We start from the raw sequence: 17,279 nt of genomic DNA, 5'->3' as shown, positions 1-17,279 counted from the left end.
GTGTGAAGCTAAAACTAGGATGCATCTTAGAGTAGGCATTTTGATGACTGGTGAAAAGGTCTCATCAAAATCTATGCCAGGTTTTTGTGTGTAGGCTTTAGCCACTAATCTAGCTTTGTATCTCTCTATGTCTCCATTGGATTTTAGTTTAATTTTGTATACCCATTTGCAGCTGACTGATTTCTTTCCTTTAGGTAGGGGAACTTCCTCCCAAGTTTGGTTGTCTTTGAGAGCTTGTATCTCCTTATGGATGGCTGTAATCCATTATGTATCAAGGACAGCCTGTTCATAAGTTTCAGGTTCTTTTATATCAATGGTATTAGTATCAACAGAAACCAAGTTGCACCAATGTTACTGATTGAGATGGCATTGATAATCTTTGAGATAGGAAGGTGGTTTTGTTATTCTTGTAGAATGTCAATGGTTTTGTTATATAAGCAAAAGATATGATGCATGTACATAATTGTCTATTAGCTAGTCGTAAACAAGAAATAAGAGCTATCTCAAATCATTTATTGACTTTGTATTGAGAGGCATGCTTTATTAGACATAAATATTGAAGAGAAAAATAAAAGTTAAATTATATAAAAAAAACTTTATTTTGGGAGAGAAAGATGAAAACATTTCCACTCAATTACACAAGGGTAAATATTTACCCCTAAAATGAGGGAATGTAACGATGCTTTTATTTTCTTCTTCTCTATCACTTTACAACTACTATTCTTATCTTTGACAATAATAGTATTTTTTTTAGCTTTTTCCTCTAATAACCTTATTTTTTTATTTGATTTTTATTTCTCCTAATTTTAATACATACATGACCATACAGGTACTACTCTATATATTAACTTATAATTTGTTACATTGTGCAAACTAATGTGAGGGATATTTGCTTATTTTCGAAAATAGAAAATACAAATTCTTAAATGAGATGGTATAGTGATATTATCTCTAATGGATTAAGTATTTAGTTTTTTAAAGTGAGCAATTAGAAAAAATAAACTAATTATATAAATTTATTTCATAATGAGACGGTTTCATATAAGACGATCTATTCAGAAAATTGCGTCTTATTTTGGAAAATTTTGCCGGGTTTGCGATGGGCCCTAGGTCTAGTGAGTGTACCATTTCCTCCTCTTATCCTTTTGTGTGTTGGGCCCTCATAGGTTTAATGTCTATGTATCTGATTGGGCCTAGGATGAATAAGAGTATTTAACTATTTATAGATGTTGGAGTTGTGTTTTTCTTTGAGGTCATTAAATTTAGTTAGTGGGAATAAATGCCTTGGAAAATTTCTAACTTATAGTAAGGGGTAGAAACTTAGAAACTTTATATATTAGTTCATGCTATAAGAGTTGAATTAAGGGAGAAGAATTGTTTCAACTTTCAAAGTATAAATTAGCATGCTTGGGAAATTTAGTCAATGCAAAATGGATATACTATTTTTATTGAGAATTAATCTTTGTTGTTGCCACTTCTTAGTGATGGACATGGATCAGATCTGGATATGAAATACACGCAATTTGGTTTGAAATGGAAAACAAAGTTTTCCAATTTTGTTAGGCTGGTAATATAAATAGCAACTGAAAATCGGGTGTTAGTCTCGGCAAGAGATCAAGTACAACTTTTCAGAAAATGTCAATAATTCGATTCTTACTTAAATTTCTCCTTCCTTCAACCTACCATTTAATAAAAAAAATAAAACACAATTATAATCATTTAATAAAAAAGATAAAATTGCAACACGATTTTTAGACGATCAAATAATAATAATTCAACATAAAGAAAAATTAAAAAGTCTAAAATGCATCATACTACATAGAAAAAAGATATATCCAAATGACTCAAACATAATTCAAAAAATTTAAATACTAAGAGTACAAAAGTAAATAATCTTAAATAAAGAAACATTAGTTTTTGTTTTGTTTGTAAGCCCAAATGGAGAAGTTTTACTCCCTTTTAATAATTGCACAGCGGATCCAACCCGACCTTGACCCGACTATCCGTTTTATTACAGGTTTTTCCGATTCGGTTATTTTTCGATTTTAGATAAAAATTTTCAAATTTTAACTCAATTTTTACTGATCAAATTAATTTTTGGGACGAATTAAGTTTGTCAGGTCTACTTAGAGCCTTGGATTTTCTATGAATCAGACCCAGGTGCAAGTTCAAGTTCAAACTAGAAAACATGATAATCACAAACACTTATGCTTTATATTAGACCGTCTCATTATGTGACGAATTCATTTAATTAATTTATTTTCGAGTTAATAGTCACTTTAAAATTATAAGAAATTATAAGGGATAAGTCCGTATAACAGTATGAAGGTTGTGATACTGTGGTTGTTGAATGTTGGGGTGTGTTGGGTATAGTGTTGCAAGTATTTTAGCCATTTACTTTTGTTAAAATGTTATTTAATAAAAAATATTAATTTTTGACAAAATAGTTTTAATTGTTTCGTAAAAAGTAGCTTTTAAAATAACGTTTAGCAGTTAATAATTATTTACAAAACGTTCACACTGGTGGCATTTAAAATTAGCAATTTAAAATAAAGTAGTGCTTAAGAAAAATCAATATCCATAATTTTTAAAAAAATCATAATTTTCTCAACAACTAAGAAAATAATTTTTTTGGGTGAAGACTCCTTGGTTTGTGTGCAACGTTTATATTGACTTGCAATTTATTGCTTTGCAAATTCAAAGGCTCCTTTTTATTTCTTTTACTGGTTATGTTAAAAAATTTCTCTACATATTATTTTTTGCGTTATAATATAATATTTTACAATGGACTGCTGTTTTGATTTTGAATTTAATTATTGTCATTTCTATGTAACTTTTTTCTAATTGATTTTTAATTTATTTTCTCATATTACTATTGAAATTTAATCAATAAATTAAATTAAATAAATTTAAACTTAATAAATAAAAAATTAACTATTTAAAATCAATTAACATAACAAATTATATTTTAACAGCTATTTTTTCCAAAATAAATACTTAAAGATAGCAAGCAAGAATTCATATGGATCAAAGTATATAATGAAAGAATCTCGTACTGTACTACATTGTAAAATAGGTATTTTGATTATACCCGTCATAGAGAATGTTACCATACCTCGTTTCGGGTTATTTACTTATTATTTGGTGATTTTTGATGACCTATTAATTGTTTTTTTTTACATTTTTGTACCATTTTATTATGAGGATTGAGGAGAAATAATATTTCTTATGTCACAAATTTTTATGTAAAACAATTTTCTTATGAGACCGTTTAATATTAGGCTAAATTGTTTAATTTTAATTACCTTATATAGATATGTCACAGTTAGACGATTGGATCAAGACTTAGCTGCCATCTCTATGTCTCAAAATGAGCTAGACGGCCTCAAGCAAAACAATTTAATGCTCCTTCTATTTCATTAAAATTGTAATATTTACTTTTCTCAATGAGAAATATGAGTATGATATAAACACTAAATCAAGTAACTAATGGAAAGTTTGTTTTACAAGAATATGCATACAGTAATAGACTAGCAGCTAGCGTCTAGCAAGTCTAATTATGCATAATTAAACTATTTACTTTTTTATTTTTATCAAAATAAAATTCTAACCATTTAATTAAAAATCTGGATAAGTTGATATTAATAATTATTGTATTGAAACGAATAGAATAAAATCTCATTTAAATATATTTTAACTTATAAATCAAGAATAAAATATAAAATTAAAGCGATAATAAAATAGTAATCCAAAAGTAGTAGATGGGACTACTATGAAAAATACGAACGAGTATAAGATTTGAGATTTTCTATGTGTATTAAAATCAAAGCCTCTTATAATGTATCTTTCATAACTTATTTGTTCTTTCACCTATATCTTTAGCAACACTATCTAGTATTTCAGATCAAATACTGCTTTTAATAGCACTACTATACCCATCATCATACGCCTTCGACCACAACATAACACCTCCATATTTGGCTGACCCCTTAATTGTGGGCAGAACTTGAGACGTAAGCGCATCAATCGGAATAAAACCACTACTCGCAGCATCACTAGACGCAGGCAGTCCGAGAAACACCTGACCTGCCTGAACAGATGTCCATTGATTCCACGCGCTCAACAAATTATCAGCACTATTATCATATTGGCAAGGTGGATTATTGTAGAATTGTACCCAAACATAATCAAATAGCCCTGTATTTATAGCATTGTCTAAGCTAGCATCAGGGAAAGGACACTGAGGAGCAGCTGATAAGTACACTGATTTCTGACCATTATTATGACTACTTAAGGCTCTTGCTAGATCATCCCAAAATCTGTTGTCGTTAGTCTCGATATCAAAATCGACACCATCTAAAACCGCGTCTCCAAGGGGTCGGGTACTAGACTGACCCCCTAGATAGTTGTTCCAGATGTAATTAGCTAGTTGGTTTGCTTCATCGGTTGAGGAGAGTGAGTAGCCCCCGGCACCGCCGCCTAAAGAAAGGAGGACTTTAATGCCTGATTGTTGGCAGGTTTTGATGTCGGTGCTTAGAGTGTTGCAGTTTGTGGCAGGGTCACAATGCCCTGCTAGGTTTAGTGTTGGGGCTTGCCCATTGCCAAAAGTGGCTAGGAAAGCTAGGATTATGATTCCATAGTTTCCGGAGTTACATGTGTCGGATAAGGTTCCTTCGTCGCCGTTTTGGCCCCAATATATGGCTATTTGGGAGCCATATAAGGAGTGGAATTGGGTAAAGAATAAGAGAGAAAATAGGAATGAAATTGGTACAATTTTGGATGCCATGTTTGGTTGTGAAGTTTAAGGTTGGATGAATGAGTATTTATAGATGTTGGAGTTTTTTTTTTTTTTTTTTTTTTTTTTTTTTTTTTTTTTTTTCTGAGGTCCATGAATTTAGTTAGTGGGAATAAATGCCTTGGAAAATTTCTAACTTATAGTAAGGGGTAGAACCTTAGAAACTTTATATATTAGTTCATACTATAAGAGTTGAACTATGGGAATTAGGAAGTTTAGTCAATGCAAAAAGGATATACTGTTTTTATGCAGAATTGGTCTTTGATGTTACCATTGTGGTTTGAAATGGAAAAAATGTATTCCAAATTTGTTAGGCAAGTAATATAAAGGCAATTTGAGAATTCGTGTGTTGTCTCGATAGAAGAGTAAGTATTACTATTCAAAAAAGGTTATTAATTTGATTTTTAGCTACTTTTTTCCTTTCCTCAACCTATCATGTAATAAAAAATAATGTATAAATAAAAAACAACTATAACCATTGATGAACATTAATCAGTAAAATAGAGCAAGGAATCATTAATTTACCAAACTTTAACGTCTTGTTTGGCAGTAGGTATTAAATGGTGGGAATTATATCAGAAAACTTGTATAATTTTAATAGGAAATCTCTTGACAAGTAAAATGGTTATTCTTGTTCATAGGACCATCTGCACTTTGTTCATTCAACATTAAGACCGTATAAGGTGCGATTTGATTTGATTTGACATTAAAATTAAAACCAAAACAAAAAATTGTGATCTGAATTTTTTAAAACCAGTTCAAAGTAGGAAACTGTTTTATTTGGCATGCCAAACGTTGAGCTTATATTAAGAGTATGTTTATTTTAATGTTTTCTTATATTAGCCTTTATGTTTCTTCATTTCAAAAAAAAAAAAAAAAGTCTATTTGTGCTTATGTATATCCTTTATAAGTAACATTGACTTTACGGAATCATTTTTTTGATACATACAAGAGTCTCACCAGTAAATACCTGGTTACTATCCCTTGTCATTGTTTTATATAAATAAACTATTACATATGACTTGTTTGATTGTCGGTATTTAATAATAACAAATGTAATAAAAAGTTAGTGTAGTTTTAGTAGAAAAATCACTTCATATGTTTAATGGTCTTGCTTGTTTTATTTTATTTATCGCATTTTCTTCATAAAATTAATTCTAATAATGCATTACCATTTCAAATGGGATATAAATTGGTTTTTGAAGAATTATAAAAAAATAGACTATTTAAGAATTAAAATTTCACTACCATGAGAATAACATGTTTCATATCATGAAAATTTACACTACAAATTATTTTCGAACCCACCAAACATGCCATAAGATTCATTCTCGTTACCAGATTCAGTATCAATTACCAAATCAACCAATAAATTAAATTAAAGCATTGACCAAACACTGTAATATCTAATAAACTATTCACGAGGTTGATTATTAAACAAACATGACAACTGTAAGTAAATCTTGAAAAATCACATGCTACCCTATTAGGATATTTTGTGATAATATTTATTTTGGGATAATATTTATTTTGGGATAATTTCAATAGTTTTTTATTATGATTAGGAGATATTCCCTAGAGATTATTATTCCTTAATTATAGAAAATAATTGATCATAATCTTTTGAGTGATTGTAATCACCATTATATTTGGTCATCAATAGAATGCACAGAAACAATTGAGTCCTCGAAATTGTTCTATCATGGTATCAGTCGCTCGGGAATATTTTACCATTTAAAAAAAAAAACAAAACACTACGTTTAATCCTCCATGGCCAGTAATCAAGCTACACCACCACCACTACCTCTGTGCATAGACTCAACTTCTCTTTATTATCTCGGTCCCCATGATCATCCCGAAGACTTCATTACTGCAACTCGTATTCGTGGTGGCAATTATGACGAATGGGCCAATGATATTCAAACTGATCTGGAAGCAAGACGTAAATTTGTTTTTCTGTATTGATCAATCACTACTTCTACACTTCCATGTACGCAAGACGATTGGAATACTCTTCAAGCCATGCTAATTTCATGGCTTATGAATACAATTGACCCCGAGGTCAAGGCCATGCTTTCAAAATATAAAAATGCTAAAAAGTTGTGGGAGACTCTCAAATTATGGTATTCCATTGTCAACGGTCCGCGAATCCAACAACTTCACTCTACGATTGCTAAGTGTGAGCAATCCAAAACAATGTCTGTAGCCACATATTTTGGCAAATTGACCGCGTTGTGGGAAGAATTAAAAAAACTACGAAGCTTTAATTACTTGTTCGTGTTGTACCTTTTGCACCGCGGGATTAGAGCATGAGAAGCGAAGGGAAGATACTCGGCTGCATCAATTTCTTATGGGGTTATACCCAGATTATTATGCTCAGACTCGGGATAATATTTTGTCCAAAGATCCACTACCTACAACTTGACCGAGCCTATCAATTAGTGGTTCAAGATGAGCGTGTCCGACTTTCAAGAATCGTGTCGGAAGACAAGCCAACTGACGCTGTTGGGTTCGCCATCCGAATGTCAGCCGGACATGGCAGATCACAGTCTACGGCACACCACCGTGACAAACCCGACAAATCGCACTTACATTGCACCCATTGCAAGAAGTCAGGCCATCTTATTTCCAGATGCTTTGAATTAATTGGGTACCCGGATTGGTGGCCGAATCTGTCCAAGGTACAAGGGAATGCTGCTGGTCGTGGAAACCGGACCACCACCACCGGCAAAGGTCGCGGCAGCAACTCAGCCAGGGCAAACGCAACAAACTCCAGCAGCGGCTTCACAAGTCAGCCCCCAAAAGGGGCTAATTCACAGCAGCCTCCTTCGCAAGTTTTTACACCGGAGCAATGGAAGATTCTCGCCGGCTTTATCGGTAACACCAAAGTATCTGATGAAAGGTTGACTGGTGAGTTTATCGTACTTCGTGGATCATCGATACCGGTGCTTCACGGCATGTAACTTGTTCAGATTCGTGGCTTTTTGATATATATGATATTAACTGTCCCGTGGGTCTTCCAAATAGAAAATTTGTTATAGCCACAAAGGAGGGATCAGTTTATTTGTCTAACAAAATATTTCTTAAACGTGTGCTTTTTGCTCCGGAATTAAGTTGTAATTTAATTTCGGTTTCGCAATTAATTGATGACTTAAATTGTATAGTACAATTTACTAATACTACTTGTGTTATACAGGACCCGTCGAGGGAGCTGATTGGAACGAGTGTTAGGAGGGATGGACTTTTCTATTTTGACGGTGACAAAACACTACAACATGTATCAGTCAACGCAGTTTCTTCTCCATTGGATTTATGGCACAAGCGAATAGGTCATCCGTCCGAAAAAGTAGTGAAGCTTCTTCCCCCTGTCTTTAGCTGTAAGGATAGTTTGAATAAAGCATGTGAAATTTGTTTTCGTGCTAAACACCCTCGGAAAAAATTTCATTTAAGTTCCAATAAAGCTTCTAGGATCTTTGATAAAGTACAATGTGATTTATGGGGAGCATACAGACATCCCTCTTCTTGTGATGCACGATACTTTTTGACTATTGTTGATGATTTTTCTCGAGCTATTTGGCTTTGTTTGATTGTTGATAAAACAGAGGTGTTTCGTATGTTTATGTCGTTTGTGGCTATGATTGATAGACAATTTTTCCAGACTATTAAGGTAGTTCAAAGTGATAACGGAACAGAATTTAATTGTTTGTTCGATTACTTTAATGACAATGGAATTTTATTTCAAACATCCTGTGTTGGGACTTCTCAACAAAATGGTCGGGTAGAACGAAAACATAAACATATTTTGAATGTTGCAAGGGGATTAAAGTTTCAAGCAAATTTACCGATTTATTTTTGGGGTGAAAGTGTTTTAGCTGCTGCCATTCAATTAGCCGTACATCTACTCCTTTACTCCAAAATAAAACACCATATGAAATTCTTTTCAATAACCCACCTTCATACGAAACAATCCGTACTTTTGGATGCCTTTATTTTGCTCATAACCAAAAGACAAAGGGTGATAAATTTGCTAGCAAAAGTCGTAAATGTGTCTTTATGGGATATCCTTTTGGTCAAAAGGGGTGGAAACTTTTTGATTTGGACTCAAAACAATTTTTTATGTCTCGTGATGTGAAATTCTTTGAGGACGTTTTTCCCTTTCTTGATCCTATAACTTCAAATATAAATCTTGAAAATATTATGCCAATTCATGAGGATGTACACTATGACTTTGCGGAATGTATTGTTGATGATTTGGGTCTTCATAACCATCTACCCCAAACTATAATAACAGAAAATACTACCTCACAAATTAATAGTCCAACCCAAACATCCCCAAAAACCACGCCCACCACCCAAGTTTCAAAACAGCCACCCATTCCAAATCTATCCACACAAATGTCAGGCCCAGATCTCTCCCATAGCCCATTTAACTCACCAAACTCACCAAACCAAGAAATGGACCAGCCCACTACTTCTCCTGAAGCCTAGAACTACCACTCTTCTACATCTTCAGCAGCCCAGCAAGTGCAAGCTCCCCAAAATAACAATACGAGTCGTGGTTTCAGGACCAAATTTCCCAATGTCAAACATAAGGATTTTGTCACTCATACTATCTTGACGAAAAGTCCATCTCCTCCGACCACTTTGACTTCTTAGCATCCCTCAGGTACTCCTTATCCCATAGCACATTATGTAAATTGTAACAGTTATTCTTTGCGTTACCGAAATTTTATTGCAGCAACACTATCGGGCAAGGAACCATGTTCATTTAAAGAAGCCATGCGGATGCAGGTTGGAGGAAATCAATGCAAGATGAGATACGGGCCCTTGAAAATAATGGCACTTGGACCATGGAAGATCTACCTCTCGGTAAGAAGGCTCTTGGAAGTCAGTGGGTTTATCGCATTAAGTACAAGTCTGATGGAAGTGTGGAACGACTCAAATCTAGGCTCGTCGTCTTGGGCAACCATTAAAAAGAGGGGATTGACTACAATGAAACATTTGCTCCAGTGGCCAAAATGGTAACAGTACGGGCTTTCCGTGCCATCGCAGCTTCTAAACACTGGGAACTGCATCAGATGGATGTTCACAATGCCTTTTTACATGGCGATCTTGATGAAGAAGTTTACATGAAACTTCCACCCGGGTTTGAGTCATCATATCCAAACAAGGTATGTCGTCCCCGAAAGTCGTTATATGATTTAAAGCAAGCACCTAGATGTTGGTTCGTCAAATTAGTTTTTGTTCTAAAAGATTACGGCTTCCTTCAGTCTTATTCTAATTATTCTTTATTCAATTATACAAGCGGATCGATTCAAATTAATGTTCTTGTTTATGTTGATGATTTGATATTGTCTGGGAATGATTCTGCCGCTTTGAAGACCTTTAAATCCTATCTTTCTGATTTTTTCAATATGAAGGATCTTGGTCCTTTAAAATATTTTTTGGGCATAGAAGTTGCCTGTAGTACTTCCGGTGTATTTCTTTGTCAAAGGAAGTATACGCTTGATATTGTGTCTGAAATTTATTAGGCTCAAAACCTATTAGTTGTCCTATTGAACAAAATCATAAACTTAGACTGGCCAGTGGAGTTGTTCTCTTGGATCCTGAACCTTAACGTCGGCTTGTTGGAAGATTGATTTATTTGGCAGTTACCAGACCTGATTTGGCCTACTCTGTACACATTTTGTCTCAATTTATGCATGAACCCAGAACGAAGCATTGGGAGGCTGCTTTAAGGGTTGTCCGGTACTTAAAAGGTACTCCCGGTCAAGACATTTTATTAAGATCAGACAATGACTTGACTTTGCAGGGATGGTGTGACTCAGATTGGGCTGCATGTCCCATAACACGCAGGTCCTTGACCGGGTGGTTAGTTTTTCTTGGACAGTCACCCATTTCTTAGAAAACAAAGAAGCAGATTACAGTTTCACGCAGCTCAGCTGAAGCTGAATATCGCTCCATGGCTGCGATCACCTGTGAATTAAAATGGTTGAAGGGCTTACTTTTGAGTTTGGGTGTTCAACACTCAAAAGCAATTAAATTATTTTGTGACAGTCAGTCGGCTTTGCATATTGCCAGGAATCCTGTTTCCATGAACGGACAAAACATATTGAGGTTGATTGTCACTTTGTCCGTGATGCGGTTACTGCAGGTCTTATTGATCCTACATATGTTCCTACTCATACTCAATTGGCCGACGTTTTCACTAAGACACTCGGGAAGTCGCAATTTGACTTTTTGTTGTCCAAGTTGGGCATCTTTACTCCGGCTGCTCCAACTTGAGGGGGGTGTTAGGATATTTTGTGATAATATTTGGTCATCAAAAGAATGCGCAGAAACAATTGAGTCCTCGAAATTGTTCTCTATCATACCCTCTCAATCAAAGTTATAATCCTGATTGGTGGGGTTTGTTTGAAATGTCAAAAGAAAAATCCATGTCTGAATTGTTGAATGCTAAATGCAATAATATGTGGTGGCCACTCCTCAATTGTCACTAACATGATTGAATACATTGTTTCCCATTCAATTCTCACTAGCAAATGGATCACCATTCTTACTTTGTTGGGTTTGTTTTAAATGAGATTGATATTTTTACAAGCCTGTCTTGGAATGGCCTTCTTCTAGCTGAGCCATTATGGAACACTATCAACAAACGTCATTCTGATAAATATATTATCGGATTAGTACTTTACTAGATCCGCAAAGGATAGTTGACTGCACACAAACTCGATGAGGATCCAATTTAAAACCAATTGGTGATACAAAGAGTAGCCCATCAAGTACATATGTTAATCAACCTCTAATTCTTCCATATGAGATCACATCTGGGTTATTTTCTATTAGTTTTCCTATTTACCTGTCTTTGTGTCACACAGATTTATAATGAAATTCCATGGAAGTTTTCCTTAGTAGATGCAAGTAGGCAACCTTGAAATTATTACAATGGTTCAACATATATGAAATCGAGTTTTGAACACCATTGTATTAGGTGATAGGCGATAGCTTATACCTATCACTGTACGGGATACTGGATTAATGACTATGACTATGACTTATACCTGGTGTCTGTAATGGTAAATCAATCTCGAAGATTGCAAAAGGAATAGGCTCTTTTGGGGTAGGGGAAGAGGTAGGGGCGGGGAGGGAGAGTAACGTTTCATAGAAGTATAATTATGTTTCATAAACATGTATAGTGTACTCTCAATTAAGTCTCAAGTCTCACCACCATGATCCCTGAAAAAATCCGGATTGAAACCAGTATGGTATTACATGTACTAATGTACATATAAAATAGATACAAAATCTCATACTAGTCCCTATAGAAATACTTTTATTTATGTACTATACATAAAAAACCAAATAATATAATGTCATTCCTTGTTAAGTGACAGTAGCATTTCCACCAAAATGGTCGGAATTCTGTGGTGGTGGATCTGGTGGCACTTGCCGGACAAATTGTCCTTTTACACGAGGTCGTTGCTCTGCGAGCTTTTTCCTACTCTCATACCGAACCTGTAAAGAAACATATTGAATTAGAAAAGCTTCAAAGAAACGTACTTTTCATGTCACATGTTTGGCTAATCCCTTCGCGAATTGGAAATTTAAAAAAAAAAAAAGAAAGCAATTTGTGGTCGATATTGTGGTATTCTTGGGCAAATTTAAACGAATTGCGAATTGTGATTCTTTTACATCCTCATTTTTAGACAACGAAACGTGTTCTTACCTTCTTGTCATAACATCTTTCCTTTCTCTTAAGGCGAAACTTATTAAGGGCAGCTTCCCTTTGTAAAGACCTTTGTCGATTCAGTTCATGAGTAACTTGACTTGGATCGTTCCCTGCTGTGTCGTTGTGTAACGAGCTACTAGCACTCTGATCAGCAGCACAAGAAAAATGATTCCGCTCTTCTAATGATTCGAGATTATGATCCTGTATGCTCACCGGTTGATTAGTGGAAAATCTTGTACTTGGTTCAAAAGGGTTGTAATGTTGTCTTCTATTCATCGCATCGATGCTGAATTGATGGTAAGAATTCATTTGCCGGTTGGCAGAACTCGGGCTTGGTGAAGGAGATCGTGTGCACCTTACAGGACACACGTCTACTCTTACCCCTCTTACTGGAAGTGGGATCGGAAATAGCTTTTGTGAAGCATTTCTGTATTCGTTCTCAACTTCTTTCGACAGCTCCGTTTGGTGGGTTATCACCCTTTTATCATACGAAGGCACGTTATCAGACAAATGATCACTCAAATGTACATATTTGTCGCTAGGACCAGAATTCGGATTATGCAATGCCTTGTTTATATACCTAAAACAAGGAAAAATATGTCAGAAAATCATTCAAACCATAATTAAATTGGTTAAGTGTATGCCGGAGATCAAACTCACCGCGTAAAAGCTGATGCATTGGAATGATTTAGTGTTTGATTTTCATTGATAGTCTTATTATCGAGTACACCGGGAAGAAATCTCCTTAATGTAAGATCAAGTTGTTGTGAGGGTTCTGATCTTTTTACTTCATCATTTGAGCATGTATTATGTCTTGAGTGGTTATCTAGAGCGCCTATCAAGTCGATGGCTTCTCTAAACGAGCTCGTTCGAGCATCCCTGCTTTCATTTGCTTCTACATATCGATGATTCTCATTCTCCTCATGACATTCTTGTTCTTCCTTTTGATCTTGATTATACGGATTATTACTATTGCACGCAGCAGTATCCGATCCTACAACAAAATACGAGGGAAGGTAACATTAGTTGAACAATGTTAAGACATGAGAAGTTTGGAGAACGAAAGTTCATTAACCGAAAATCAATACCTGCAACAGCACTCTCGGGTGTAAGTAAATTTTGACTCGAGTTGCCAAAATTGCCTTGTTCTTGTATCATCAATTCCGAAGAAGGAGAAACTCCTTGCTTCGGTTGTGAATAATCTACTACTTCAACCATGTCAGCGCTCTCGGCTTCCAAATCTAGCTTTCCACAGGAGCTCTGCAAGAGACAGCAAACATGCAGTCTCTATATAAACCTCAAGTAGCCAACTTAAACTGTAAGGGATCCCCTTAATCCATGAGCATCCCTATCATTCTTAACAGAGAACAAGCATTCCCATCATGACTAGAGTTAAATTACAAGTTTTGAACATTCTTTGTAGAGAATTTTCTAGCGTTTAGGCATCAAATTTTCCTATTGATAGCGTATATAACATAACCTGAAGTTTCAACCATCAATTGAAATTTTTGGTTGAGTTGGCTGATATGGTATCAGAGCCAGCGTGATAGAGTATATAGATCATCCTCGAATTTAGACCATCAACTTAAGTTTTTGGTTGAGTTGCTTCTTAACGCCTGTAGATTCTCCTACCATTTAGATATCACTAGAATTTGATTTGTAGTGTCTAAAAGTCGTGTAAACGTCCAATATCACTCATGTTCTCAGCATTTCGGTTTTCAGATTTTAAAGGTTGTCATTTATGGATTATGAATTACTAATCAAAAAAAGTATCAGAGCTAACGTGATGGAGGATATAATTCATCCTAGAATTCCAAATATCAACTTAAGTTTTTGGTTGAATTGATTCTCGACACATATAGATTCGCATGTTCTCAGCATTTCGGTTTTCAGATTTTAAAGGTTGTCAATCTATGAATTACTACTTAGATTCATGATGCAAAAGTTTCCGACCTGTGCATCACTTCCTTTTCTACTTTGATCTTGTCCTTGAACACGAGTTTTCGAACTGCTTGAATGATTACTTTCCGCATTGTTTTCTGCAGTGGCTTCGAGCTTTTCCTGTGCCACACTTGCATTCTGTGGCTTAACTTCTATGCTCAACTGCTGCGACATAATACACGACAGTTAAAGAATGCTCGAAATGAAACTCCAAGAGGAAACTTCGGAAAAGTGTAAGAAATAAACTTACAGATTTCCTTCTCCAGACATGCTGCCACAAATTCTTCAGCTCATTTATCCTGACAGGCTTAATCAAAAAGTCTGCTGCTCCTCTCATCATGCATTTATAGACCATGCTTACTGTGTCGTGCGAAGACATCACTGCACAACAATAAACTTGTAAGCATCTAACTTAAATCGTAGTTCTATTTACACATTAACGAATTATGTCGTACTTATAACCGGGGTGTTCTTGCAGATCTCGTGTTCCATGATCAAGGTCAATAGAGCATATCCCGAAATTGATGGCAACTCGGTTTCTGTCAATATGAGATCTATGTTATAAGGTCTCGTCTTCAATAACTCCCATGCCTTCAGACCATCAGCAACGGATGCAACTGCAAAGAGAATATAGCATGTCACGTTAGTTTAAGTATCGATAATCGATATGATCCTTGTACAGTCGAAAACACAGCAACCATGAAAGCCTAATAATTCGATGCTTAATGATTTTTCTAGCTCGAGTACTTGTGTTGGATCCTTGATATGAGTCAGTTAACACTTCGTTTTGCATATGTGTGACACAAGTACTTGTATGAGTACAACAACAACGTCAAAGACTTAATCGCAAAAGATTGAGGTCGGGTACATAAACCAATATATCAGTTTCAACGGTAACACGGACCAATTTCATGTCAAATTCAATTTCATGCGTCAGAAAGTACTTGAACGTGTGAGAGATATCAAAAAGCTTGAAGATCACTCACTAATTTAGTTAAGTTTTGGAGGACTTTGGAAAGATCTAATTTTGTCCAAGTCATAACTGTGATGAATAGATCATCTTTTAAGACAGTACTTTAATCAAATTATTTAAATTGAACATAGAAAAGTCAATTTATCATCATCATGATACCCAGAAACTATGATCAAAGTCTGTCTGCAAAGAGGAAGGAAAACAGCAACCCGCAACCATAAAGGAAATGTGCCAAAGAGTCTCTCGGTTCGAGAATTATCAAACACTTCAATAATTGATAAATTAGCCATTAACAATTCTGAATCTTACAACAAACAATCAATCTGTATATCTAAACAGCATCCATCAGAATTAAGTACAAATGAATGAACAAAACCCATAAATAATTCAATAGAAATTACTCATTCAACCACTCAAAAATTCAATTTAAACAGTAAAGGAACAATCACAAATGTTTACAAATATGGAATTTTCTAATTTCCCCCTTAACCCAACTCATTAAAACAGATTATAACCATATAAAACAAAAATTAAATAAATTAGTATATCAAAAAATATCCCATCTTGCAAAAAGTCTTAAACCTTTTTTACACCCAAAAACAAAAACCCATCTAACATTCAGATTCATCATTCAATTCCAAACACACAAAAACAGAGAAACCATATTCTAAAGCTAGATTCAATAACACCCTTTTACACGATAGCCTTTTGGACTAAAAGTGTGGATTAACGACCTAATTAATGACAAAAATAACCAAAACATACCAACAAATTAAAAAACTAACCTTTATAACTGCATTTTCTAAGAAGGGCACCAATAATTTGCCTTGTAGAATCATCAGCTTCAACCAACAAAATCCTCATACCAATTCTTGGTAAAAAACTTTCTCTTTTTAGTAAAGAACTAGAACCTTCTTTTTTCTCAGCAATTTCTTTTTCAATATCCATAATTTCAATTACTTCTTCACTACTTACCACAACTTCCCCCATTAAAACTTTCCCTTCTAAGATCACCCAAACAATCCCTTAAGAAAACCCACCAAAATTTCACCTTTTTCTGTTTTCTTGTGAAAAAAATGTGGCTAATTAGAGATGTCTGTTAAGTTTGGTTATGTCCTATTGTTTACCAGAAAAAAGTTTCTTGTAAGTGTATATAGTCAAAAATATCTAAGATAGCCGATAGATTTTATATAGATTAATGTTTAAATGAAGGGCTGAGATTATCTATAGAAAAAGTAGAAGTAAGCCGACTCATCTAAATTAAAACATCTTTTGGGAAGGCAACAAAAATATCTAAAATCATTGTATGGCCCAAATTAGCCACGTCAGAAATTTTTAATTAAATATTTTCGAGAATATTTTTGTAGGGCATAATCAAAAAGGAAGAAGTCATTGGTCCCTTGTTTTTTCTTACTATTTTTTATTCAGTGGTTGATATTTTATTTTTTTTCATTTATTTTATTATAATGTACTTTCTTTGTTTTTTTAACTTGAATAGTTTATCATATTTATCAAAAAAAAAATTTATTTTATAATTTTATTTTGAATGAAAATCATGGTCAAATGAAATTTTATTTGATTCGTCTTGATTTATCTTTTTATTATATTAACTTTTTATATTTTTTGTTATACATATCTGAATATATTTAAAGTTAAAATAATGTCTCATATCACAAATTCTTGTGTGACACCGTCTAACTGGGAGACATTCTCAAGACATGAGTTGAATAGTCCAACTAATATGGAGTAATTATTAACATTTGGGTTCTTTGATTTGAGGTTGTGTCATTGAAAAACAGTATTTCACAAGAGTAGTTCATCTCAAATACCGTGAAAACTAA

At 34.3% G+C, this 17,279-nt stretch overlaps 2 protein-coding genes across 3 annotated transcripts; both read right to left on the bottom strand.

Annotated features, from left to right (window-relative positions):
- Positions 1-3,635: 3,635 nt before the first annotated feature.
- On the bottom strand, positions 3,636-4,816 carry LOC130805881 (acidic endochitinase SE2). Its single transcript, XM_057670701.1, has one exon. The coding sequence runs from the start codon at positions 4,784-4,786 to the stop codon at positions 3,905-3,907; it is 882 nt and encodes a 293-aa protein (XP_057526684.1). The 5' UTR covers positions 4,787-4,816; the 3' UTR covers positions 3,636-3,904.
- A 7,136-nt stretch (positions 4,817-11,952) lies between these two features.
- Positions 11,953-16,611, bottom strand: LOC130806185 (two-component response regulator-like APRR5). 2 transcript variants are annotated; one of them, XM_057671165.1, is made up of 8 exons: positions 16,224-16,611; positions 14,921-15,082; positions 14,716-14,846; positions 14,478-14,627; positions 13,613-13,784; positions 13,185-13,518; positions 12,522-13,104; positions 11,953-12,310 (listed from the first exon to the last, which is right to left on the bottom strand). In XM_057671165.1, exons 1-8 carry the CDS (start codon positions 16,426-16,428, stop codon positions 12,179-12,181), a joined length of 1,869 nt encoding a protein of 622 aa, XP_057527148.1. In that variant the 5' UTR covers positions 16,429-16,611; the 3' UTR covers positions 11,953-12,178. The 2 variants fall into 2 exon arrangements, with proteins under 2 accessions (XP_057527148.1, XP_057527147.1); XM_057671164.1 differs by having other exon boundaries at positions 14,478-14,630; positions 16,224-16,609.
- Between the last annotated feature and the right edge of the window lie 668 nt (positions 16,612-17,279).

The sequence above is a fragment of the Amaranthus tricolor genome, chromosome 2 (assembly GCF_026212465.1).
Source record: "Amaranthus tricolor cultivar Red isolate AtriRed21 chromosome 2, ASM2621246v1, whole genome shotgun sequence".
In the NCBI taxonomy this organism is placed as follows: domain Eukaryota; kingdom Viridiplantae; phylum Streptophyta; class Magnoliopsida; order Caryophyllales; family Amaranthaceae; genus Amaranthus; species Amaranthus tricolor.
This window is presented reverse-complemented; position numbering and strand designations above follow the sequence as displayed.